A 27,996-nucleotide genomic window follows, 5' to 3' on the forward strand; every position below is an offset into this window, starting at 1 on the left:
AGCAATTCGTTGCGTGCTGTACTACGAAAAGAGGAAAATGTCATTCGCTTATGTAGACTATTTATAACGACTAATAACCCTTAAATACTCATATACGTATATTTCGCTTGGGTGGTTGAACCAGTTTAGTTGAATGTTTAAACTTTCTTAATTCAAGTTTATTTTTCTAAATAAGTTGTTTGCGAGGTGTGCGTCGCTTGTTGCGATACTTGATCTGAAGAAGACAAATAAAAACAAATTGGAAAATTATATTCGCTCGTGAAAGAAAAATAACATGCAATCGCTCAGCTACAATTACCAAACCAAATAAGCGGAAACATCATAGTAGGATGCCCTACACCTACAGCTCGCTTAATATAATTGTTTGTTTAAGACCTTTTCAAAATAAGACTTTGTATGGGTAGCGCTCGCAAAAGTGTTCCGATCTGAACCGTTTTCAATAGTATTCGTCCTTGGGCCACAATATGTCGGTGTACGAAATTTCATTAATATATTTCAAAATTTGCAAACTGTATTCCGCTGCTATTCCTTCGATGTGCTAACCCGAATTTCCTTTCTTCAATAGTGGCTTTCACATCTCAGATCAACGTCTACTTAGGTCACAATTAAAATTATTATGCTGGTATTTCTTCGATCCTCTAAACCGAAATTCGTTCCTTCACTTGGCTTCCCTTTACTAGTAGGACCTTTTTAGCTTTGACAAGAAAATAACAAATATTTACTGTTTAATAAATGACATATATTCATATTTTATTTCCGCTCGAAAGCACCGCTAATGAGAGGCGTTTGGGGCAACGAAAAAAAAAAATTCTTGCAATAACAATATTGTTATTTCGTTATTATGTGACTGGTTTCCGGAACAATTTTTCTCCACGGTTAATATTTCTTTTCAAAATTTAGTTCGCACAATTAACAACGCAAGCGTTTTAATATGTTGACGCTCTTGCCGCCAAAATATGCATGTTTTTCACACGTAGAGAACACATGTACAAACATTTCCTCCATTGAAAACCAGAAAAAAAAAAACGAACAAAAAATAGCTAAATGCATTCATACATTCACTAATGCAAAATTATAAAACATATATAAACCGGTAAACTCTTGGTAACTGCATATATATATATATATATATAATTTACACACATACATCTGTATACCCGTAGGTTATACATATACGCAACATATCTAACGTGTTAATGCAGTATTTAGAAATTGTTTTAATACCTTTTCAACCAAAAACGCGCTAGTTAAATTTTAGTGGCATGTATGTACACATACACACACACACACACGCACACGCACACACAAATATATACATACCAAATTAAAAAGAGAAAGGCTGCCACACCGAACTTCCATCACTAACTGATGATGCAATGTCTGCTAACTGGCTATCTGTTTGGTTGTTTGTTTGCTTGTTTATGTACTTGCACACTTGCACATACGCATACATATGAATGTAGTTGTGTGATATGCTCTTTATACTTCTCGCAAAAATGTGTGCACTATCAAATTTATTTGATACCACAAAAATCTATCCTTTCACCCAACTGAAAAGATATTTATATGCCATGTTACGTGCGCGCTCAGTTGTATTCGTATTTAAATAAAAATATTAGGTCGTTGCAAAGCTCCCGAAACATTTTCACAACGCCCTAAACACATGCTCTCCGTCGCTTGCGTAATTTTGGAGATTTTACACAATGCGGCAGACGGAAGTAAGAACATATGCAACTTTTTCAAGGATTAGGAAAAGTTTTTTAATATTTTTTTTTTTTTGGATTCATGCTTAACTATTCGAGTAACCGTTTTCTGAAGATTTCCAGACAATGTTATTGTTTTGTTTGCTGCGACGCTTTGGTGCATTCAATTCATGGGCGGCATCTTGCATACTAATGCTATAGAAGAATTTCAAATAAAAATCTTTTCAATTTCGAAAAAAGAACGAGCCACAGGGCGTGAAGAAAGCCGTTAAATGGAAGGGATCTATTTTGTATGTAAAATCTTCTCAATTCTTTTCTTTGCGAGTTTGTACGAAAGCTCAAAACTTTAGGACAATTGAGGCCGTAGTCTATCCCTGCCGGCTAATATAATAGTGTGGACGCCCTTACAACATGGATTCGTATAAAACGGACTCATATAAGTTGGCGGGAAAATTATAATGATGTCTGTGTAAAAGAGGCCGTAAAAGAATGACACACAGATGTTATGATTTTACTCCATTTTAGCTCCAAGAGTTTATTCGTCTTTCGGCTGGTAACGCCAGACCTCATTATGATTCTCAAATTTCGCGAATGTCCTATTTTTATAAGAGATCGTCACCGATTCTTGTGAAAAAAAAAGTTTTTTATTCAAGGGCCATAAAAATGGCTCTCATATCATGCCTTAAGCCCGATTGTAAAAGAAAGTACTTTTAAATATTTTTATCTACCGTGTTGTAGATGGATCCGCTTCTTCTAGAAGAAGAATAGGCTTCTTACCAAGAACGATACATATGAGATAACCAGTGTTTAGATTACTTAACCGAGCTTACTTTTAGGGCAAGTTAAGCAAGTATTTCCTTTTTAACATTACATAACCAAAGAACAGCACGATACCCTAAGTCACCTATAACTTTTTCTTTAACCTAATAACAACATTCGCATAAAATTTTTAATTTTTTTTTTTTAAATGTGTATGCAGTTACTCTTTTTTCATCATATATCTCGCTCTCTCTCCTTTTAGTACGAACTAAAATACGGGCTACAATTACGTAACGATGTCTCGTTGACTTCTTTCTTGAAATTTGAGAATTTTATGCAATTAGTTGCAAAACAGGACAATGTCGTGAACGTTTTTTGCAGTCACTTGTTCGCACTACTATACCGTACGACGTTCAACATGAATATGTTTGTCCATACATTTGCAGAAATTTAATGCCCTTCCTTCTTCACGGCATTAAGACTCTTGTGAGTGAAAAGAACACTTGCGGTTCAGTAAAGCTATTTGCTCTCATTCAGCCTTTTCCAGGTTTCCATAATAGGAAGAAAAATATTTACAACCTAATTTTAGAAAATGTAAAGTTTTAAAGACCAAGCAGGAAAATACACTACCTTTGCAGGTATTTCCCCCCATATATGGATGGGTATAAATCGTTTGTCAAAGTCATAAGAATCGCAGCAAAAAAAAAAGCAAAATTTATTTGGCAAAACATGTTAATGCCCGCATCATGTTATGTTATTGTTCAATATATCATTGAAATGACATTATACTCTACTAGTAACAAAGACATTATCATTTGTCAAATGAAGTTTTAAGATGTCATATTATAGAGAGATTCCCGCCCTGGATTCCTTTAAACCTCTTAGGGAAATATAAAGTTGCCGGAGTGTCATGTAAGAAAGCTATTTGCGTGATGAAGTCAATACAAGCGAAACTTTACGTAAAAATGCGTGACTAATTCACTTACAGCCTATACACCCTTTCGTGTGTATATATATATTGAACTGTCAGCAAACACCAGCACTGATTTGGCTGATATTTGAAACAACCTCCTGGGGAAAAAAAGCAGTAAATGAAAGCGGAACACGTGTTTGTATATATAGAGAATGAAATAAGTCTATAAATAAGTTCTCTGCGCTGATCTTTGTTGCTTTACAAAATCTACCTGTCGGCTCTAATTTTCCCCAGTTTCCCCAGATATGGATCACTTTGGCATTGGTGTTGGTTACAAGTGGTCGCTCAGTCTATATCAAAGTACAGCGAGATCGATGTCACTTACGTCCTTGGATGTTATTTTGTTTTAAATTTGAAGAGATGCAACTGAATCTATGGAAATGATTAAGTTGCCTTGAAGTGGAAATGCAGTAAGCTACGAAGCAGTTAGAAAGTGTTTTGTGAAAGATAGTCTCGAAGATGATACATTTTTGCTATGTCCGTGCATCTGCAATAAAAGCCATCCCGGAAATGATATTCAACTTGGGCTGGAGCCTTCTGCTAATTTCGGTGTTACCCTTCAGGCTTGTTTTCTTCCGATTAGCACTAGCAGATGACTTGATTACAATTTGAGCAAAACATCATCTATCTGCAGATCAAAGAGATTACATGGATTTAATCCATAAGGACACCCGGTATTCCTAAACATATATTTGAAAAATCTTATACAATATGATGTAAAGTTTAACAATTTTCTAGTCTCTTGTCTTTCAATATGTATTACATTCATGGATTTTCTATTAATCTGGAGGATGCGAATAAAAACTTTTCTACAATATTCAATAAGTTGCCGATGAACAGAAAGAGGAAAAAAAAAAACACTTTAAGGAAAACAGGATATTTGCTGAAATTGAGTTATTGCCGCCGGCATTATAGCATCATAGAATTGATAGCTACACATTATCGAGGCAGTTCGATGTCTCCCTTGATTTTTCCTTACTTTGCCTTTTTTTCTTTTTTGTTTTTCTATCGCTTTAGTGGCGTTTGTTATGACATTTTTTTTTCTCCCTTGCAGATGTTATAGCTTAAGGCTAACATTAGATTGGCTTTATGCTGTCAAATTCATGTCGTCATGGCTGGTACGCGACGCCCTGCAATGCTGTAATCATCCAATTTTACACTAAAAAAGAAAAAGTTAAGGTCAAATAAATTCACCCTTCATTTTGGGAAAAGAAATAACATTTTTGTTTTATTTTTGTAATTTTACGTTTGCCCGACAATCTCATATAATCGTGCTTTTTGACAGTTTGTTAAATTGCAGACAATTGCAACAATTTTATGTGTAATAAATTCACATAACACAACCGTCCATGTTACAACAACCATCATCATATTATTAGAGTTATAGTAACCAAACATTGCCGTATCAACAACGGGAATGTCGAACGTCGAGAGCTAAAGTTTAATAGAGTGTAAAACGTGCTGCATATAAATAAAGCAACTGTTATTACCTCAAACGCTTTAAGTATCTGCCCTTTGAACACGTTATTGTTTATATTCATGCATTTGACTTAGATGGCGGTTACCCAAGATTCACCTCAAGGCAAATATAATTTTCTCGCTTTTTCATAATGTACGTAAATTGCCTTGAAATTATTTTTTCATTTTTTTTGTTTTTTTCTGCAATTTGTTAGCTCACGAAACCATTTCGTTTTTCGTTGTTTGAACTTTGCTTTTAAAGATTCATATATGCCCCCAACAGCCCAACATCAAAAACATAAGTATTTACTGGGTGACCAACAAAATAATTTGCCGACATCGGAATGAGAATATATTTCCGCATTTTTTTGTTCTAATATCAAGGATAGGAACGGAAGAGATCGCACGACGATGTAAGAACAAATATCAAACTTAATATGAAATCACGGGCTGTGATATATACCCAGCTTTTTGAAAGCATAAGCAGTTATTGCTTGTATTATATATACATATATATACATATCAGTAAATAGTCTCAGTAAAACGCGTTTTTTTATGGCACATTTTCCAAGCGTAAAGCTATTTGTTGTCTTCATCGAATCCTTACGTGCCATAGGTTATAAGTTATTGATTTAATGAAGACTTTTACGAAATTTTAGAACTTGTGAGATTATTTGTAAGCACATCACGCATATCTCAAACTTTTGTCGATAAACCTAAGCCGTAATCGCATGCATTACGTTTAATTTTCAATTTTTACGTTTCACATGAACTTAAGGCGGCAAACGAAGAGAAAAATCTCATCAAATCGATGAGAAAAATGTTTATTGCTTACGCTCATTGCTGAGTATGACGAGTGAGGTGATGGAGCAAAGAGCATAAAATCGTGTATTAATAAAGAACTAAAACGACAACCCACTCCAGGACCTACTTAAATCTATATTTCCTTGCCTGTTGTGATTGAATGTGCGTTTGGTTTGTAAGCTTAAGTCCCTGGAATTAATTTTTCCTCAGTTTTCGTTTCGGAAATAATTTTCTTTTTTTTATTTAAATATATCCGAAAACTATTATTCTGTTACCTCTCCTTCTGTCCGAAACAAATTCCCAGAAGAACGCTATGAGAAAAAGACATGGATACTAAAAGAAGGTGAGGTGGAGTTAGTAGTGTTTTTATACCCTCCACCAGAAGAGGGAATATTAAGTTTGTGCGGACGTATGTAACAAGCAGAATCATTTTCTGAATCGATCTAAGGCTGTCTGTCCGTCTGATAATAGCTCCTGTGAATTTGTGTTCAAACTACACGTCCCAATTTTCAAAATATTTTGGTGAAATTTGGTACACCGGCAGGTCTTGACCCAAGGGCGACGCTATTAGAAATGGTTTGGGCCATACCACTTTTTCGCCATCTTCCCTTATAGCGCCTTATTTTAAACACTCAATGCACGAATAACTGTAGGGTTGTGTGGGGACCGTGGCCAACTATATTTTTTCTACGTACATTAAAACAAGTAAAATGCACACATTGTCCAATACCTAGGATCACTTTAGATAGACAAGCACACTATTATATCTATCGATTTAGAATTACTTTCGAAATTGGTCTAAGTTTGTCCGTCCGTCTGTCCTTTTTTTTCTTATATGCAATGTATTGCTGTAATTTAGATCAAATTTAGTATATTTACGTGTTTCGGTCCAAGGACCATTGAATCACGATATTGAAAATGGTTCGTATCGGACCACTTCCCATATAAAGTCTTATTTTGAATAACCGTGATGTTGTGTCGAGCATTTAGTGGTGGTCCATGGCCCACTATAATGTTTCTACCTTTTCATGGATTGAAAAAAAAACCCATGAGTTTTTTTTTTGTTTTTTTATAAAATCAAATTCTTCATTTATTGTTTTTTTTTTTATATAGTTCCTAGTTTTAATTACTTTAAAACTAAAAGTAAATACAATGACGATAACACTACATTGGTTTTATAATTTCAATGCTTAAGTCGTTGACTTGAACTTACTTGCAGTTACAATTATTTTAAAGCTAACGCTACATATATAGTTTAGTCGTAAATTTTTTCATATATATGTATATGTATAATTTACATAAATTTTTAAAAGTTTTATAATCTTTTTATTTTATATATATGTACAACATGTGAAGCAAAAGTTAAAAATGAATGGCACTAAAGTTTAAAGGGAAAAACTAATAATCGATCATTGAGGATTATGTCTAGTTAAAGTCTAATGTTTAATATATAGTGATAAAAAGATTTTAAGAAATTCTGAAAAATAATTTGATTAGGTTTTATAATCTCAAAGCATTTATATAAATAGTAGTGGGAAGAGGAGATTTAATGTAAATTTCCAAAGAGCTTGGTTTTTCTTCTTCTTTTTTTTTTTGTATGGAATTTTTCTTAGTTTTGAATTAATTTTGTTAATTATAAATATTATTGTTCCTTTATTGTTGTTCGTTTTGAAGTTATTGATGGTTTCCTTTTCATTATTTACTTTTTCTTCTTTTTTTTTTTTTTTTGCTTTTTACTAATCTTGATGATAAATTGTATAGGTTGGCTTTGGAAAAGAATTGCACTTTTATTTGGAATTTTTATTTTTTTTTACCATTTTTTTATACAATTTTTTTTTTTTTTTTTTTTTGGGATGCTTTACAATTATTTAATGTTTTCTTTTCTTTCTTTTTTTCGTACCTAAGTAAAGGGCAAGTTTTCCTTTTGTTATTCTTTTTTCGGAAGTTTAAATAATTGTTTGAAATTTTTATATTATTTTTTCCTCGTTTATTTATACATTACTAATCTTTTCTTTATTTTTTTTATTTTATATTCTAAGGCCACATTTTAGAGAAGATAACCAAAAATGTTAGGTTTCTTGTTAATGTAAAGATAGCTAGGCAGGTAAGTTGGTTGACAGAAAGCACTTACTATCATTTTGTCATGCAGACCAGTCTTTAAAAAAAAAAATGGACGATGTTGTACTATAAACTCAGCCCTATGTTTGGCACAATTTTTTGACATTCCGTCGAAAGACAGACTAAAATGAAACCTATTTTCAAAGCTTCACGCTAAAGTTCCTTCTACTACCAAAGAAAAGAAGCCTGCATGCTACGTAAAGTCTATTCAATGATCATTTACAGTGATGAACAGTAACTATAAAGAATTTTCATTTCGTTTCTGCTTAAGAATTGTGAATTGCAGCTTGTTTGCGATTTTCTCTCGGTTGGAAAACAACTACTATCTTGACACAATGCAGAGCTTTTTCGATGTCTTCATATATAGAGCTCTTTCGTTATCCTCTTTACAGGCGTATTTAATATGTTTCGACTTCATATGGCTCCCAATCTCTTAATTTTTTTAATCGCTCGTATTATTCAAAAAAATTTTTAAACTAAAAATTTTCATTTTCTATAGAGTTTTACGTGAGTCTTCTCTCAATATCCTCAGCAAATTTTTGACATGTGTGAGGTGCATAGCTCTCAAATGTTATATTTCTTAAACTTTTCAGAGCTGCAAACATTTTTTATTTTTTTAAAAGTTTGTCCTGAACTTTCAGTCAGAATTAAATGTTTTTGCAACTCCCTAACCTCTATACGATCAACAATTGTGGAAATGCCCAACTTACTTTCCGGACGTTGGCCCGGAGCGTGTTCTACGACAAGAGCTAATACCAAGAAATCTGAAAAATTGAAGACAAAGTATATGGGCAATGTCTTAATAAATTGGCACATGTACAACGACTGAAGCGCTGTAATAGAAATATGCATTAGTCTACAATTTTTTTGAGAAATTTTTAAACCTACTGCAGGTAACGCGAATATTAAGTTTCATTTTCGAGTTATGAGTTCTTTTCATCGCGTACGCCCAATATCTGCGAGATACATAATCTCATAGCTATCAAATCAGCCGAAAGCTAAATAGCTCAAGATATGTTTTAATATTGATTGCTCAGAGTTACATTTGTAGGAGAAAACGGCTGTAATTGTCTCACTTACAAACAGCTGACCCATAATTTTAAATTTGAAAAACAAAATATGTATTCGAAAATACAAAGCTCCCCTTTTAGCGATCAAGCTTCGCGCAATTCTTATATAACACCGTTCCAACTCGGTTTTTCCATCTAAAGTGCTGGGCACAATGCTCTAAAATCATATAGTGCTTGGGAAATGAACCGTGCGATTTGATTTTGCTTTCATGAATACATCACTGTTGTGTCTATCAAAAAACGACGCACAGAGAAATTTTAAAAGTTTGTCAAGAATTTGCGTTCACGCACAACGCGAAGCAGATGATATGTTCATCCAAATTTAAATGCATACAATCAATGTTGTTTTGACAGTTCGTGACCCACGCAATCATTTTTTGTTCGGCGCGTAACGAGGCCATGCAGCAGCTTTTAAAACAACACGTAATTGTTTCTTTTTGTTTCTTCTGAAGTGTGAACAATAAGACACGTTGATAACGAATTTCGAAATTACAATTTCTGCACTATCTATTTCGCTTGCAAACGAAATGACAAGTCAGCGGAACATTGAATTTAAACTACGCACTTTACAGCACCACAAACATCGAAGCCTTTGTTCTATTTCCCATTAAGCAATAAGCTTCGACATGAAGATACCGAAAGTGTGGAGCATTCAGTCTTAGTGCTTCGGAAATGATTGATTTACTAAATTACTTACATTCTTTCCCTCGTTCAATTCATGCCAAGTGCAAACAACTTATCTGCCCGGATTCTTCATCAATTAGGAAAAAAAAGGCCAAAAATATGTTCGAAACTTAACGCTTTAAGAGAGTATTTAGAAAAAAAAAAAGAAGTAATATTCAATATATACACACATTCACACGCGCACACCAAAAGTAGTCCATGTGCTTATTTCTTTTCGCCGTATTTTTCGTTGAATTTCATTCGGTTATCGTTGATAGTTTTCGCATAAAATTAAAAGTCTCCCAACGGTTATCTGTAATTATTATTCATTGCAATTGAATTTTCATCTTGATTTTTTCCGGCAAATTCCGATGAACCTAAATAGAAGACAACACTTGGCCACATATTAACGAAACGGTAGAAGTTATTGTGAAAGAAATTCTGCCACAAAACATTGGCAATAGCAGTCGGCTTAATAGTTGATGGCCTATCGATGGTTATTGTCTTTAAATTTTTGTACACTGAGCATAAGATTAGATTCGTACATAAAGTACTTTTAGTATTCATTTCTCGTCATTCATCCCAGAGGCATAGTTGTTTTTGCCGAACATAATAAGTAAATTGACTGCATTTCCGGCATGTTTTAATGCCACAACGATAGTTGGTCTGAGCAGCTGCTGACGAGTCGCCTTGTTTACCTTTGCAATATTTCAAACCGCACGGATACCAACCAATGCAAGTTTCTAAAGAACATAGACAAGGCGCCCAAAGGCTAGTAACTTCGCTGCAACGTGAAGTTAAGGTATCGGGAAATTTCTCGGTGGCTGCTTCCAAATTAGAAATAGATGAACCTTTCAAAGACAGAAATACGAAAAATGGGAAAGCAACTTACATTACTTTTCTATGCAACAGAACTAATTTTCCAATGAATTGTTCAAATTTAATATACGCAGCACTATTGCTTTACTCTAAATAATTTTTCAAATAACTGATAGCTGAAATATTTATTTTAATGGAAATTACCTGGTAATTCTGCCCAAGCTTTTAGATCTACATTTCGGATATATGTGGCATCCAAGGCTTCACTGCAAACGGTCATTAAATGCCGCGATATGGCCATCGAACGATTCAAATGTACCCATGAAGTCATTATGAAGGCCTCTTTGCCCTTATCTTCTTCCGGTATACGTATCGTACTGGGATTTTTTTGCCTTAGTTTTGCCATAGCATCCGATGATATAAAATCACCTTTAATAAATTTCGTTACGAAACACATGACTTGATATAAACTTTGTCCACGTTCCTCTTCGCCTAATACCAAAGCCTTAAGTATGCGAACTTCCTTAAAATTTGAAGAGAAAAAAATTTGAAAAAAAAATTTTTTCAATTATTTTTTAGTTAATTAAAAAAAAAGCAATCAGTTGCAAGTTAACTTACATTCCGAAAGTCAATGATCTGTGTTATTAATGTGCCATCGGTTTTTTGAAACTCTAAAGTTATTACATCTTCGCTAACGTTAGATGTAATGCTCTCCTGTATAACTTCACCGCCCTAAAATTAAACCAAAAAAAAATAAATAAATAAAAAAAATAAAAGTTACAGTTACAGTAAGTTTTCTTTTGCTGGAAGGGAACCCCCATTTTTTTCAGCTTCAACTCTTGATATGTTGATGAATAAAGAAAGTAAAACTTGCGCAAAAAAAAAAAACAAGTTTTTTATTCCAATAATTCTATTAAAAACCTCTAATTAAGTCAAGTACTTTAGGGTGCGCACTAGCTGAGCACACTTCATCTAACTAATTGAAATAATCCAACTTCTAACCAAAAAAATTTTTCTATTCAAATTTCAAAAAAGTAGTTAAATGGAAATTGAAAAACATTGAACCATAAACAAGTTTTTCGAAATATGTATACAGTGCCATCAAAAACTATGCAGACATGTGATAAATTTATTAAGTAGAAACTAATATTTGCGTGGATCGTGGATCTGCGGGCATTCATCTTTTAAAACTATTAAATAAAACTATTAAATCATAAAATATCCGGTTAATTGTGGGCGGATCATTTTTACATTATATGCTTGTATTATAGAAAGCTTAAAATATATCGACGAATTTCGTAGATCACAATTCATTTAAGTTAAGTTTATAAGACGCTTTCTAAACGCCCAGACCATAAACGAATGTGTGTGCGAATTTCTGACTGATGTGTGTGACGTGTGCAAGCGTGTTTGCCACGTCTACATTCAAGTTTTATGATTATTAGATTAATTTCTACAACGGATTGCAAGCATCTGCCTTCTGCTTATGGTAAGAAAGTGCCTTCGTCTTAGGAAGTTATATCCGTCAATGTCACTTTAAATCCATATTTAAATAAAATAAACACAAGACACTTGTATGCGTACTTTTACCGCACATTATACGACCGTAGAAGCACAAAGCAGCTAAGTGAAGGTTTAGAATACATGAAAGAGGTTAATACTAATTTACCGTTGTTCTAGATACACAATAACAAAGCTAATGCTCGCTTAGTAAGAAGGGAGCAACAAACACATTTATGAAAACAGTGAAGCATCCATTTTCGGTTTACGAATTCCATTTGTTGCTGACGTGAAATAATGAAAAATTTGAGAATGCTTGTTGGATCGCATGAACACACCATCATTGTGACTAACACAATCATCCACGTTACCGCACATTCAACTCAACAACGAACAAATTGCTGGTAATTTGATTCCCTTCATCCGTTTAATTGCGGTTAAATGTGCAGCATAAAATGTTCATTGAGTGAAAAGCAACAATAATAACAACTTATGCATTTTGATGGTTGACTAACAAGTTTATACCTACTATTTGTTAAAAGTGCAAACATACATAAATATATATATATACTGGTATGGACAGTAAATGATTGTATACGCGTTCTATGTTCTAAGCACATGAGCAGGTAAAGCGAGGCAGCAAAATTTGCAAAACTTTACGCGCACTTTTTTTGCTGTTTGAAAAGGTGCAAAAGAGAGAAATGATAGATATAGAGGATTATGATTGGATTTGGAAACATAATGAATGCTATAGAAAAAAATCGCCTATAGTATGAAGTTATAGTTCGAATTTAACTGTACTGTAGGCTTTTAGCCGTCAACGTAGCACAGCTTTATTCTAGGCCCTGTAAGCTCGACGTTTTGGTTCATTTTGTACGCGAAGTACATTTAATTTAAAAACTCATTCGGTCATTGCTATTGATGTACAAAGGCAACTTGCTTGAACATGGAAAGATTGTCATTTCTTCCCGCCCACATTATTAAAAATTGCAAAAGACTATTGCTTAGCGTTTTTGGTGGAGAAATTTTGAAAATTGACATTGCGTCGCATAGCGACTCTTCGAAAATGTTAGTCGCAGAAGTAGTGGCAAATAATCCCATTTCAATAGAGTTCGAAAAACTGCACGTTGAAGACAAAAATGCGTACACAGACACCGGACAGATAGACAAGTCTATAAAACATGATTCTACATCAATCGATAATACGGCTGAATGTAATATACATCCGCACAAAGTTTACATATCCTACAGGACCAGTCGCGTAAGACGTAAACAGAGTCCTATAAACTATTATCAATGAAAGACATTGGTCTTAAACTCTGTAAAAAGCGAGGACTGATTCGATTTCGAACAAAATGTACAAAGAAAAAAACTTTCATCTTTCAAGCGGCTGATCGAACTGAATCTAGGAAGCGACTTTTATGCCGCATGAGCAACATATGCAATGTGGTTGCCGGCGGCTTTGCTCTATTGCACCTTCAACTTGTTGAGATAACGGTGTTTGATCCACATTCTCAATGGCAGTTGCAGCATCATTAAGAGGCACTGAGACGGCAACCCGAAACCAACAAAGCAAAAGAAGTAATCCCATGTAAAATTTCATGATGTTTTTGCTTAAACACTCTTATAAAAGATTTTTGTTTAGCCATAGTATTTATATGAAAAATTTCTATGTGAAAATTTTGTCTAACAACAAATGACAGTCAATGAAGCCTCTCTTCTATAAACAATAATTTTTTTTTACAAAACATTACATCTTAATGAAAGACAAATTAGGGCTAGAAATCTGCAAACAATAGGTATACGATCTGCATTTTGTCCAAATAGTTGCATAATGTAACCAAATTTGATAAATAATTCCACGCAATTTAATTTCCAACAAATTATTCCCGTTCTTCATCCAAAAATTTCAGGTATTCATTCAAATACTCGCCAATTAGGCAAAAGTCATAATTTTTTAAACTTTATCTGTCTTAAAGTTCTTAACTATAATTTGCATACGCGCGAAAGTAACGAAAAAAAAAAAAAAAAAAAAAAAAAAAAAAAAGAGTTAACTTAAGTGAAATAAAAAGAAGAGATTTTAACTTTCAATGAATATGCAAACGTCGGCACTTTGGTGCGGTAACTTTGCCAGGTAGTTTTTCCCTTTTTCTTTAATTTTGTTGCGTGTACTTGAAATCTTATCCGTTTTAAAATTTCCTCTTTATCGCTCCGCAGGTTGGAAGTAACGCATGTTTTGGCAGAAGATGAACAGCAGGCAAGTAAGCAAATTCGTTACCTGTTATCTTCCTTGCCGGGGTAAAAGCTTGTTGAGAAGTCGAACTTCGACGTGATTCTGGGATTGCCTCGATTGTAATCTTCATTGTTTCCTCACTTTCTTGTCTTTTAGTTTTTCACTTAGATTTCCACGTCTTGGAAATTCTTAAGTTTTTGATGCACAGACTTCTCTTAAAAACCGACACAACTGCCAAGAGATTGGTTTGCAAATCAACCTTTCATCTTAGCTGTCGCTCTTCAAATGGTATCTACGGCAAGAAACAATGACCGCAACCAAAGCATGCACAAGCCTAACGAATGGTTTTGCTGACTTTGCTTAATTTTGTCACAAAATAACAAAGAAGTTGAAATGATGTGCCATAAGGACCCTTACAATTTGAAGTAATGCTAACTGCCTATACATGTTGTTTGTATACTTATGATGTATTTCCTTTGAAGATACAAACACACGTGCGATGCTCTTGAAAGTTTTACGAATTTTTCTTTCGAAGCTTTCCGCTTTTGAATTCTTTTCGCTTGTTCCACCGCACAACTCTTTGAGTTTCCTCTTTTCTTCTTTCTGACAATTATATTTTTTTACGTTTCCTCGTTAAACGTTAGGGCTGTTGTTCCACGTTGTGTTCCTTAGCGATTTTAGTCTAACTTTTGTTATTTTCCCTTGTTTTTTATTCTTTTTCACTATGTCCTTCCCTTTTCCAATGGACTGTCTTGGCTGCTGGCTCACTACTAGCGAGGGCTCTTGCTCTTCCAGGCGAGGTTTAGCCTGCCGGACTTCGGGAAGATTTCTCTCAAGACAATTTATGTTTGAGGGACAATTGGACGAATGAGTCACTGTGGACAACGTTATCGTTCCTTTTTTTCCCGATTTTAGCGATAAATCCATAGAATTCCTTTTTTTCCAAATCATTTAAATTAAAAGGTTTTGATTATTTATATATTTAAAGCAGGAACACACGGAGAATAGTTATACTTAGTGCTTTAACACGTTTACGCTCATTTTAAAATCAGTGTGTTTTCAGAAACACACCTTGTTTTTTTTTTTGCTTTATAATACTAAGAGTATAGGATTGCAATAGACATCGTGTGCATCTACAAGCACACCCAATGGATTAACGTAACATTTGAATAGAAAATAATAAATTACGTTAGTCGAAAGTTCACAGTTCAGCCAACACACTTCATGGAATGGAATGGAAGAAGGAACGGAAATAGAAGCTGAATGACGTTTGCGTCAAGGTTACCTTGTTCAACCTTGCCAGATTTCCGACTGCGCCAACCCCTTTGTTCGTCCTATTAATCATTTTGATTTATCTTATTCTAGCTTAGCTTATCTAGGAGACGTGAGCTCAAAATAAAGGACGATTTCGAGTCTTCACAGTACATTAGTCTCGTATCAGTTACCTAGTTCTATGTGACCCCTTTTACTTATATGCTAGGAGGATCTGCTTACGTACTACGAGTTCCAAGTCCATTTGCAATACTGCACCTCTCCTATCTATATCTGCTAAGCGGAGCTTTCGTTTGCCTACAAATTTTCCAAACTCTTCTATTTCTCTTGGTTAAAAATGCTTCAAAAAACGACGACGGCAAGCTATGTTAATTAATGATGTAGCGATAAGCGCCTTTCTTCGTAGGGGGAGCAACATTTTTTTTCATTTTTAGCTATCAGCCCTATTCTGGCTTTACGAACAGCCACTCGCCTTGTCGTCAAGTTACTCGTAACTTTTGGAAAAAGCATTTCATTTTTTTGTGCTCCTTTGGAAGATATTTCTGAGAAAGGAGAATGGCTACACCCTGGAAGGTGCTTACCTAATCGATAATTGTTGTATGTGCCTTCACCGACTGGACTACGACTAAACATCCGCATTGAGATTTGAACCCGCGAACACGAACTCGATAGTTGTGGTTGTGATGATTATCTGCTTGGTTATTTTTGCGTTAATGAGAATGCGCGACATGTTGTCTGTAACGGCCCTAGGTCTGTTCAATAGTTAACAGAGCTGCCTACAAAGCAATGCCTCGTTTTGATTTTTGGATTTGAAAGACTTGCCTTAGTTTTCTCGCCTTCAATAAAAGAAAGTTCATGGTAATCAAGCTCTGGATTTACTCTTACTCCACCTAAATTTATTCAAATAGTCATGTTAAATGGAAAAATGGGCCTGACAGGCCATAATGCACGGGCTATAGGAAGCGTTGCCTTCAAACTTGGCATTGAGCCTTTCTATGATCATTTAAAAAAGTTGATATGACAACTAAAAAAATAACTTAAAGTACTTATATGGCGGCACGTTCTGCATGTTTTTCTTCAATCACTCTTAATGGTTACCTTAAATACTTATTGTCATACCCTACATTTTCGACAAGGGTACTAGTCTACAAGAGGATACTATGTTTTCGCAAATGTGTGCAACACTCAGAAGGACTTGAGATGAGTCAAACTTTTTGTTACGTCAATTTAAGCTTGTCTGTCCATCTTGTTTTCGTGTGTTCAATCATCGGCATGTTTTAGCCAAAGGACGAACGTTATAGCAAATGGTAATGAGACTATTTCTACGACCATTCCTCATATAAAGCCTTATTTTGAAAAGTCGTTATATGCATAACTGTATTAGGTGTGTTTAACGAAATGGAGTAGGGTATTTAACAATGGTTTGCGTCCCGTTACAGTGTATTCACTTGCTTTCTTATTACTTCAGCGAGGATTTCATTTTATAATATTTTAATAGTTCAACGCATTGTTTGATAGGCAAAGAACTTTTGCTGTTGCAACGGAATTCAATTGAAAGGTAAAAAATGTCTAATTGCCACTAATAGTTGTCCATAGGCTGGTTTTCCGTGTATAGCAACTCAGCTTAACGGTGTGACGCATATACGTCTAAGCGCGGTCTATTTTATTCCCCAATGTTTTCATAGTCGTTTCATAAGAACACAATTCGACAAGTTGTTGTTCTCCTCGTTTTTTCCAGTTTGATTAATTAATGAAATTATCCAATTGGAGGAAATAAGCATTACACAGCGAGGAAACTTATTTACATATATAGAGAATAATAAATAAACATTTTGTTTTTTTTTTTTTTGCTTATTTCACGAATACACAAGAATATAATAAAAACTATTATTATTATTATTATTATGATTATTACGAAGTAAAAGCAAGAAGCAAAAAAAAAAAAAAAAGGTCAGAGAAAAATAAACTATAATACGATGGCGTCTGCAGTATACACAATATACACAACACTGAAACAGGGAAATGGAAACGCTCTGACAGAAGGGGGAAAGGTCATTAAGAACAATAGTGAAATCAGAAACGGAAAACAAAAACAGCATAACAATGTCCATGAACTAAATCATAAAAACCAAAAAAAAAAATAAATAAATAAATAAATAAAAGAAAATATAAGAGAGCAAAAGAGAGAAGCTGGAAAGGAAGAACAAGAAAAATTATAAGCCAAGTACACAGTTTTTTGTTGACAGTTTCTGTAGTTTTTTTTTTTTTTGAAAAAGAAGGGAATATTAACAAATAAAAAGAAAGAAAATGTATATTTGGATCGGGCCGATTAATTTTATAGCTTCTTTCTTCTTCACTTGATCAAGAAAATATTGAAAGCTCCAAAGCCCCCGTATATTAATGGATATAAGAAAGAAAGCTATTTACTATGGTCTTGTAGTCTTCTGAAAAAGTGACGTTTGATTCTCTGGCCTTCTTTGAGAGAATAGTGCAAACGACGTAGCCCGTGATACACTTAGGGACATATAGCTTGAAAGTGTTAAAACGTTTTGCTTGTCCTACGGCCAAACGACATCTTTCTTTCTTCACATTGTTTGACCAGACTACGGTCTGAAGTGATATCATGACTACTTTCATGCCCATCTAACTAATTTAACGACTAATTTATATTTTGTGAATAATAATAGAATTAAACAATTTACCTCAGCTTTGCAGAGAATTCAAATTCTAAATTCTTCTTGCCAGTCGTGAAATAACTTTGCGCTTTACCGACTCTCACACCCTAACACCAAGCATGCTTTTACTGCAAGACGCTAAGCATGGCTTAGCCTGTCTTTATCCTTGCAACTCATCTTTGCCCTTAATCTGGATTTTGAATATTTTTCTCTTTTATTAGTTATTAAAATTCAAAGCGTATTCAGAAATGCAAATAAATTTTGGCTTATGCTGACCGCTAAAACATTGCGAAGAAAACACTTTGATTACATTTTTTCAAGGCTTATCGAATGCGTATTTCCACAAGCTGAAGACAACCGAACAGCAAAGCCTAAAAAGCTGGTATCAAGTAAAGGAATCGGTTCGTACATGTCATGCTGTTCCCAAGCCAAAATATTTGTGAATCATAATAGAAACTCAAAAGCCTTGCACAGTCCACCGATAGAGAAAAATAAATTATTGCTTTGTAGCTTTAGCTGCTTATACCCTCGGGGATTATAATAAGTGATGTGATCTATTAGCTTTATTTTAAGAAATTAAGTTTGGTTCTAATGGCCAATTACCGTTGCTAGCTTTGTTTCTATTTAATACTTTGTGCAATCAATATCATTTATAAAACCACTTCATACCTTAGCGTCAGCTTTTTTACAATTTTCAGCTGTGTTTGGTTGATATATGAGCGAATTTAATGAACAAAATAATTGAGTATTTTACAATTTTTTTTTTTCAAGTAAACGTCTATTGATTTAAACGAAGCGAATGCGTCGGACACTATTCAGATTACTTGATTAAGATATTTTGCACCTTTCATCCCCCACTAATTAAAGGGTTTTCATTTTTGTATACAAATCACATTAAGCATTTGTGGGACCTGAGTACAAATAACATTTTCCGATTTCTTTATAACGGCAAAAGTGCTGCTTAGAATGTCTGAATGCCGCACCAATACAAGACAAGACATGAGTAGTCTGATGGAACCAACTTTGGTGAGCACGGCGGAGGTGGCTACACATTCCAACCAAGTGCTTTTCATTTGCTCTTGTTGTTGTTTTGTTATGTGCTTTTGCACCTTGCCCCATCCTGGGCATTTATAGATCAATGCATCCTTCAGATTAAACGGTTGTTGCACGTTGCACTAAGTGTCAACACTTCCACCAGTTTTCATCAACTCAGTGAACATTACGCCATATAGAGTATCGTTTCTATTCTTCTCGTCTTCTAATTTTACGGTCAATATTGACGGCTTCCTTGGACCGATGCATAAATTTTCACAATCAATCATTTTGTCTCGTGTAGTGATATGACGTAAAAGTGATTTTCTTTCTTATTTGTAAAACATCATTTTTATAGTTAGTTTTCGATTATTTATATCCTGCTTGCTTAGCTCATGTGACACCCGTTTTTAGGCCTTTCCCATCGCGTAACTGTACTCGACAGAGTCATATTAAATTTTTCTGATTTCATTTCTTGGCTTTGTGCCTGTCACCTTCTCGACGTCTTCGGTGCTAATGGATGCTTTTTCGCTTTCACAACGAAACCCAGTTCTGAAAACGAAAGTAAGCATCTAAAACGTCTACCCAGGAGAGTTTACTGTTTCCTGCTTTTTGCTTAAAAAAACTGCGACCGTATGTCGCATACGTCTTTCATTCTTGCGAAAGCGGGCAGAGGAGCAAACCAATCTGCATGTAACTAAATGTATGTAAACAAAATCATTTGATTAATGAACGCTTGGAACATTTCTATTATACCATTATTAGAGAAGTTACCGTCAACAGCATATTTTTTTCAGCCATCTTTCTGAGGAGTTTCAAAGCAGTTTCTATCAAGTTTTTATAACGTAACCTTGAATCCGTATAATTTTCATAAAGTTTATATAGCGCTCTTCTTTATTTCAGATAAACTTGAGTGAAGGAAATTAGAAAATTATACGCTTTTCCACGAATTTTTAACACCCATCCCAGCTCAGATCAATACACAAAAAATTAGAATTTTTCACTTGTCAACCTATAACCGATTTTAATGAATGTTCAAAAAGATCTTACTAATGTCGAATTATAGATCCATACAATTTTTCGATCCTTAGTTGGTTGATGATGTTACTTTTAGATCGGATCGGTGACGCCCTATTAAAGATACACATGCCAAGATTTTCCTTTCCGTAATTATACCAGAAAAAGACAACATTTAGGCAAACAGGCAAAGGGGGCAGAAACGTATGGTGAAATGCATTAAAATCTTATAAATATGTACACTACCCTGTGATGAACATTATTTACGTACGTGTTACGAACGGAAAAACACAATTAGCATACTTTCATTCTCACTTTATAGGTATGAAACCTTAAAAGCCTTTACAACAATTTTCACCATAAATTACAGAGAATGCTTACAAAGACACAACAAAGAAAAAACTAAGTTCATCAAGCTAAGTAAACAAAAGTTGTTCTTTCTTTCTTTTCACGTTTTGCACCTTTCTGTATATACACGCGTTAACAGTGAGCCTCAATCTTTTTGTTTCCCTAGCTTGTTCTGCAAGAATTGCCGATTGCTGTAAGGTAAATTACATATTCATTTTACCGTTGATAATTTTTAGAAACACTCATCAGAGTCTCGGTAATGTATATATCAAACCAGGAATAGTTGAGAAAATACATGAATAGAATCCATGTTTAGGTTGCATATTCCTTGTGGCAACTGCAAAGCAAGGTACTCTGGAAGGTGACAATTAAACACTGGGATCGACAGACCGACATTAGCTTTGGTGGAGAAAAAAGACGCCTCATATATACTTTATGGACATAATTTTCATGTGATATTAACTATGTGCAGATGTTAAGATCAAATCGGCGCTCGAATGCTGAATAAGCAGATTTGTTGTTAAAAATTTTTCAATTTCTCTCGTAAATTGGATCGCAGTCCTTAGCAGATGGTGTTGAGGAAGGCTGATGGAAACCGTATTACATTTACATTAAACGAGAAATTGAAAAAGAAAACTTTTCAAACTTGTTTGCTAAGAAAGAAAAATAAATCTCCCTGCACCAAACATAAAAAATAATGAAAAGGACTATAAACCTTGATAAAGCACCTTTTGTGCGCACATTCATAAATATATATAAAACAAAAATGTTTCTAGTTGCGCTATTGTGTTGCACCGGTACTTTAACTTTTACTTGCTCAATTAATGTTTAGTGCTGGCGCGAAATATTAAATAACCAATAACTGCAGTGAAATGAAATTTACTTAAGGGCGGCCCTTGCAATAACCGCAAAATCCATGTAAACATATGCGTAACGTATCAAGTTGACACCACGCTATGCATTTCTATATATTTAGGTTGGGTGAAAGTTATAATGTATTCGGTGGATTTTAAAACCTATTGAACTGTCAGACATTCAAACCTTTTAGGTTCGAATCATACTCTCAAGCACATTGCGTTCCATTGCGACTAATTAACACTGTCTCTATTAGGGCGAACACCCTTTGCAAACCACTCCTATTTGTGGTTAATGGTTAATGCTGCTGTTGGTAGCTGGTTTTGTAAGTGGATTTCCACTAGAGAGTATCAAAGATGTCGCTTAAAGTTTGCGAAGCAAATATTTTGCATTGCCTTGACTGCCTGTATCATGACTTCTCTAATGACCCAATATGTCCTCCTCTCACTTTTTTCATTTTTACTGCTATTCACATCTTATGAGCCCCCAGTCCTTACGCATGTTCTGACACACTACTGTCTCTTACATATACATATCTTATACACTTTAAGAATGAGTTTTAAGAGTAAAGGTTGACATGTTTTTCACTCTCTCCATGTATGTATGTATGTATGTATGTGTGTGTGTGTGTGTGTGTGTGTGTAGGTAAATAGTTATGTGTTTTCACTTCTTCTTGTCCCCACTGCCCCCGTTCCATTTCGCAAGAGCACATACACTCATGTTTATGCATAAGTTGAAATGTTTATCATAAATTGGCTTGACTTTACTCTGCTTTTTTAAAGGAGCAAATAGCACAAAACCTATGTATGCATACATGCCATACCTCCAAGTTACTGAAGGTGAAACTCATAAAAAAGTAAATGTTAAAAGAATATAAAATGCGGAGTAACATAAAAATTACAAATTCTCTGTGGGCAAAGTACGTTTATTCTTTGTTTTATTCTTCTGTTACAGTTATTGTTGTTTGCAAATAGTTGGCAAATAAAAAAGTATTACAAGTTCACGGTCGCTCATGTACGCTAAACACGAATTGATTGTGTTGCGATTCATCTTCAGGGTATGCAGATAAAGTCACACTAAAGAGTAGATGCTGGATGTAGAAAGAGGATGACGCGGTCAAGCCAACGGAAATATTTAAAGGGATGAAAGTTCCTGGAAAATGAATAAAAGCTTTGCGTGAAACGAAAATACCTTATTGGATGTTAAAGTTATTTTCCAACATTACCAAGATTTACTATTGCGTGCAAATAAGATCGAAACAATATTTCTTGATATTCTTATTATTTCTTGCTAAAGGTAAATCATTTATGTTTAACATCTGCTCTTAATATTCAAGTATTTATTTTCGTTTACAATTTCATTAGTCTTAATGGTTGTCGGTTGCTCAATGGCGCAAGGAAAAGAGAGTATACTGCAACAATTCTCTTCAGCAATAAAAGTTCGACGTACGCGTGAGAAGTTCCATCAGGTGCATGCATTCCTGAATTTTTCATCCGTTTGTCACCCGTCGAGGCGCAAATTACCTTGGATCAGAATATTAGCTTGAAACAATAAAATGCAATTAGATCACTATGAAGACCTTACAACCTACAGTACGTATGAAATAAAACTTTATGAAAAAATTAGGATACACTGCTGCCTTACTCGGCGTGGAAATATGAAGACGGAATTTTCTCAAAGGTGGTCCTAACACAACGTGTAGAGACCACATGCATCCACTAAATTATGAGACAGGTGGGAAATATGGATATGTAAGCCTTGGACAATATATCAAATAATTTTTTTCTACCATTTTCTTACAATAAACATATATTGCCCATACAAAAATTCCGGTTTCATATGGGCATAGATTGGAAAATGTTTTTAAGAATTCCATTCCAATCTCTTATTAGATTGTACTTGACATGTCATCAAAGGAGTTTCTCCGATTTTAAGCAACATTTAAAAAATGATCCAGCAATAAACCACATTTCAAGCGTTTAACTAAGATAAAATCTCAAAATACGAGATTGACTTTAAATAATTAAGGTATTTTCAGACGAAGAGATATTATTTGAACCAAAAATTACCCTTGATATTTCGATTTCTTCCCCAAACGTTCCAAAAATACCATATCTATATAAAAGAAAAAAACTTCTAGCTGGAAAGCTTTTTTTTGCCGTCTGATTTTTAACTGCTTTAATCCACGAAGAGATTTTAAAAAGTGGTTACGGTCATTTAAAATCATTTCCGAACAAAAACACCTAATTGTGGCTTTTGCGAAATGTCCAATGAATTGATATGAAGCTAAGAGTCCTTCTGCCAAGAAATTAAAAATATATAATGAAAGTTTTGTTCCTAACTAGAATTCGGGTAAGAAATTGCGAATTTTCTTGTTGTTTTCTTTTCTTCTCCTTTTTTCCATAACACCTAAAATGTAAAACGTGCAATTCTTTGGTTGACAGCAAAACCTTATAATAAAGAAGCCTCGATGAAAGAGATACGAACAGTTAGACACGAAAGGACAAATTCATCGTTCTCGGGGAAATGTAGATTAATTAAAAAAAATAAATTCTTTCATAACACAACTCCACGAACTTTCATTCCATTCATTCGAATTTTCCTGCAAGACGTTTAAAATAGCCTTGGAAACAAAAGTACATCCAAAGGGTTCGATAAGTCAATATGAAGTTTACTTATAAACCATAGGCTGTCATTTTTGTTGAAAAAGTGAGAAGATGTGGACTGAAGGATGAATTTACTCTTAAAACAAAACCATCAACACAAGTCCATAGACGGACAGAGGGACAGCCGAACATGTTTAAAAATGATTTCAAAATTTGATATTGATCTAGAATAAATAAACTTTATATAGCGTCTCCGAAGTTTCCTTTTGATTGTGCTGACATAAAGCGATTGTAAATGGGACGCTTACCGTTTTAAACGAAAACAACACGTTATTTACCTGACGGTTGTTTCATTAATTTCTTGAAATTATTAGTGTTTGCAATGAATTCGAAATAATTCAGTTGTTGTTTACGACCTAATAACATATGGTTTCTATTTGCATGTAAACATATCGCAAACAGTAAAACTGATGAAAAATTAAAACGTAAAAGCAAAACTATTGCCATCTAAGAACAAGCAACTTGTGCTTCTGCCTGCTCTCTACAATTTCACGCAGATAATGTATGTTCCATGGGCAACATTTTCGTATTGTCTTATTCGTTTCTTTCCCATTGTTTTCCCCGAGCACATATTTTTTTTTTTTTGGCAAGCAGTGCTTGGTTCGACAAACAATGACCTTGAATTTAATTTAAATTTACATTTAACAGCGATCTTTTAAACACTGCTCTGCTGTGCATAATAATGAACATTATAGTAAGAAGGGCAATTTGCAAAGTCCCATAACATCTGCACATCCTTTCAAAGGTTACTGGTCAAGGATTCATGCAGTGTTAGTTCTATTTGTTCGCAGTACTCGCTTTTTCAATCTCATATTTGATATACTACAGGATTTTTGCATATCAAATTTTAGCTAATCAACGTGAACACGTGTATTTTTTATAACATTTTTTGAAAAAATTCTGGAATATTTCTACTTTCACTAAACATTGAGTTAAGTCCTTCTGTGTTTCCCTTTAATAGATTCCACTTAGTGCCTTCACAAATATCGCTTTTAACTTTTGGCGTCTGTCCTTGCTAGGTGTTTGGGGTGTTTGGGTTTGCTAGGAAAACTGGGGTCCTTTTTTCACTTGAAAAATGTATTTATTGAGAAAAATTGATACAATATATATTAATCAAAATATGTTCCCTCATTTTCTACAAGATTTTCCCATTTTTTTTGATAACATGTCGATATCGTGCCGAGAGAACTTATATTGGTTTGACAACACCCATCGATCCATGTTCTCATTTCTCTCCAAGCCATGCTGCACTGACCTGAACAAGTGGCAATCAGAAGGCGCCATGTCTGGTGGGTATACAGTGTGTGACAGAACATTCCGTTCGAGCTGCAAGAGTGTATACTGGACAACACTTGCAACAAGTGCTCAAAGAAAGGCATTTTCAGTCAATAGGTGTCGCCACTTGTAAACCATTGAAACTTAAACCAAAAATTGATGGAACAGCATCGCCATAAACGTCTAAATGTGTTTGGTGAGCTTCGGCAGCAGATTTCTTCAAATAAACAACAAAAATAATGAATTTGGAAGAAAAGAATTTTGAGCGGTCAATGATTAGCGTCGGCGTACGCTAAATAAATCAATAATATTGAATGCAAAACTCTTATTTTAGGTAAAGGAAGGTCAAAATCATCGAATTCAAGAGTTATATACCCTGGTATTTGCATTTTCTTATAATTTTTATCTGGAAAAGTTTTTGATCAAAATATTTGCAAACACCTAATTTCTCTAACTATAACTTTATATCGTTGTAATTTCAGTGAAACTACAATTTTTTGATTATTTAATTTGGTTTATATCAAGAAAGTTTGGCTTTTTGTGTGGCTTTATATGGCACTGAAACTCCTACCCACCCATTTTCTATGAATTTATATCACATCACTATCACCATTGAATTGTGCATAAATCCTTTTTCAATAATGTTATCTACATAAATTTACCATAAATGTTATCTAGATAATGAGTGTAACAACAATATAACTGATAGCGTTTGAAATCAAGTTTTGGCTTTTCACCTTTGCTTTTATTGAAAAATCTCATTTTGTACATCGCGAACAATCGATGCAAAAGATGCAAAAGCTGTAGCTATAGCTGTAGATGGTATGGTATTAAGAATATTTACTTATCTTTTACCCGCATATTTAGATTTTCAAAAAAAATTTCCAAATTTCTTTAAAGCATATTTTATTTATTGCTGCAAGAAGTAAGCTGATAATGGAAATAAACAAGCAAAGAACTTTCATAATAATTTGCCATAATTTTCATAATCATTCACCCTTTATGATCACTTGTCCGCTGATGAGTTTTGCTTTTACTTTAATTTCTATTCTTATTGTCGTTAGATTAGCGACGCACATATTTCACTTTCTCACCTCGTGGCACTTTGATTGTGTTGTCTTGTTTGATATTTTATTCCTCTTTTTCCGTTTCCTTTGCATTACTTCGATCTTCTTATACTTGGTAAGTAAATAAGAATGCAAAACCAAACAGAAGAAATTGAACCAATGCACAACCTAAACGGGCACATCCGATTGGATAACTCACATACCATTAGATGGTATTACACAAAAGTCACTCGTTTCAACTTGTTTAAATATTACTTTGCAAACGACTTGGCCTAAACTACTGTCAGCCATTACTTGTTAATTATTCTCATATCGTGTCTTGATTTAAGAAACCTGCTTGGCGCTAAGTGTAAGTGAATTAATATTCCATCTAAAGTCAAGTTAAAGGTTATATCAACAACTAGTGCGAATAATTCGATAAGCCATAAATCATAGATAATCAGAGGACTCTTTATCTGTTTATAAACCGCAATTTTGCAATTCAGTTAGGCAAAGAAAACCATGGTAAAAAAAAGTCTAGATATATTTCACTTTATTAACAGGCAACATTTTTACAAACATGCGTATACAGTAAAGTCACAAACCTTTTTATTATATAGAAATCTCTGAGTAACGATCAGCAAGGATTTGTAACAAATTTCACATTTACACCACATCACACCTAGTTACTCACCTGATTTTGTACATTGATTAATAACTGGCCACAGCACGATTTTAAAAACAAATTAATGAAAACAAAAAGTACAAAATGCACGTTTACGCACGCACAACAACCGCCATGACACGTTTTTCTTCTTAAATAACCGGTAGTATACGTTAAAGAGGAACACAAAGAGAGGGAGTAGGAGGTATGTTTACAGTTATAAATAGAAATCGTGCGATTACGAATACTAATTAAACGGCTTAACTTATGTGGATGAACAAAGGTGCCTTTGTTATCTTGTTGTTGCTGTTGGAAACCATTTTTTAAAATCATGTTTTCGTCTGTTATTCTTTGCCAATTCGTTTCGACCCTTGAATGTTAAGTAGGAATACTTGAGTATATCCTTAAAGATAAATTCACAATTGCATAAAAGCACGTTTAGCACTTGACAACTTTTTATGCCATTCACCTTGAAATTGATAAAGTTCTAAATAAAACAAATATACTGCTCTGCTGTTGCTGCTTCTGTTCTTCACATTCTTTGGTCACACTCTCACGCTCTGAGACAAATAACACGCACAATCATTGCAGTAATTGTGAAAAGAACCGAAAATTACAAAAAAAAAAAGCAGCAAATGAACAATCAGATTAATTATGCGTCTGCCACAACGTCTCTGCTCAAAATAATTTTGTTTTTAGTGCCTAAATAAATTTTTCTTCTTTTTCAGATTAAATTTTCATTCATAAACTCTTTAAAATATATTAAGTGTTACTAGCAAATAATAAATTATTCTTATCAGTTTTGTTTGCTTTTCAATTTATTTTAACCAGATTTTATCTTAAAATCCCATTCAACAACACAAAAACGCAACCGCACTAACCGCCATATTGTAAAAGACTGATTTTTGAGCACAAATCAACATTGTGAGAAGCATAGCTCCAGTAAATGTTAATCTTTCGAGCGGAAATTCGAACAAAGTAAATATTTTTTTCATTTTCGAACAATAAACAGCTGTTTTAGTGCATAGGTTTTTCTTTTCTGTTAT

At 34.1% G+C, this 27,996-nt stretch overlaps 1 protein-coding gene across 2 annotated transcripts; it reads right to left on the reverse strand.

Annotated features, from left to right (window-relative positions):
- On the reverse strand, positions 1–27,702 carry LOC119640401 (out at first protein). Of its 2 annotated transcripts, XM_038038413.1 has the most exons (5): positions 27,420–27,702; positions 26,981–27,320; positions 10,986–11,099; positions 10,572–10,890; positions 7,710–10,399 (listed from the first exon to the last, which is right to left on the reverse strand). In XM_038038413.1, exons 2-5 carry the CDS (start codon positions 27,281–27,283, stop codon positions 10,122–10,124), a joined length of 1,014 nt encoding a protein of 337 aa, XP_037894341.1. In that variant the 5' UTR covers positions 27,284–27,320; positions 27,420–27,702; the 3' UTR covers positions 7,710–10,121. The 2 variants fall into 2 exon arrangements, with proteins under 2 accessions (XP_037894342.1, XP_037894341.1); XM_038038414.1 differs by lacking the exon at positions 7,710–10,399 and adding an exon at positions 1–214 and having other exon boundaries at positions 26,981–27,702.
- Between the last annotated feature and the right edge of the window lie 294 nt (positions 27,703–27,996).

This window comes from Glossina fuscipes, unplaced genomic scaffold (genome assembly GCF_014805625.2).
Source record: "Glossina fuscipes isolate IAEA_lab_2018 unplaced genomic scaffold, Yale_Gfus_2 121, whole genome shotgun sequence".
Lineage (NCBI taxonomy): Eukaryota > Metazoa > Arthropoda > Insecta > Diptera > Glossinidae > Glossina > Glossina fuscipes.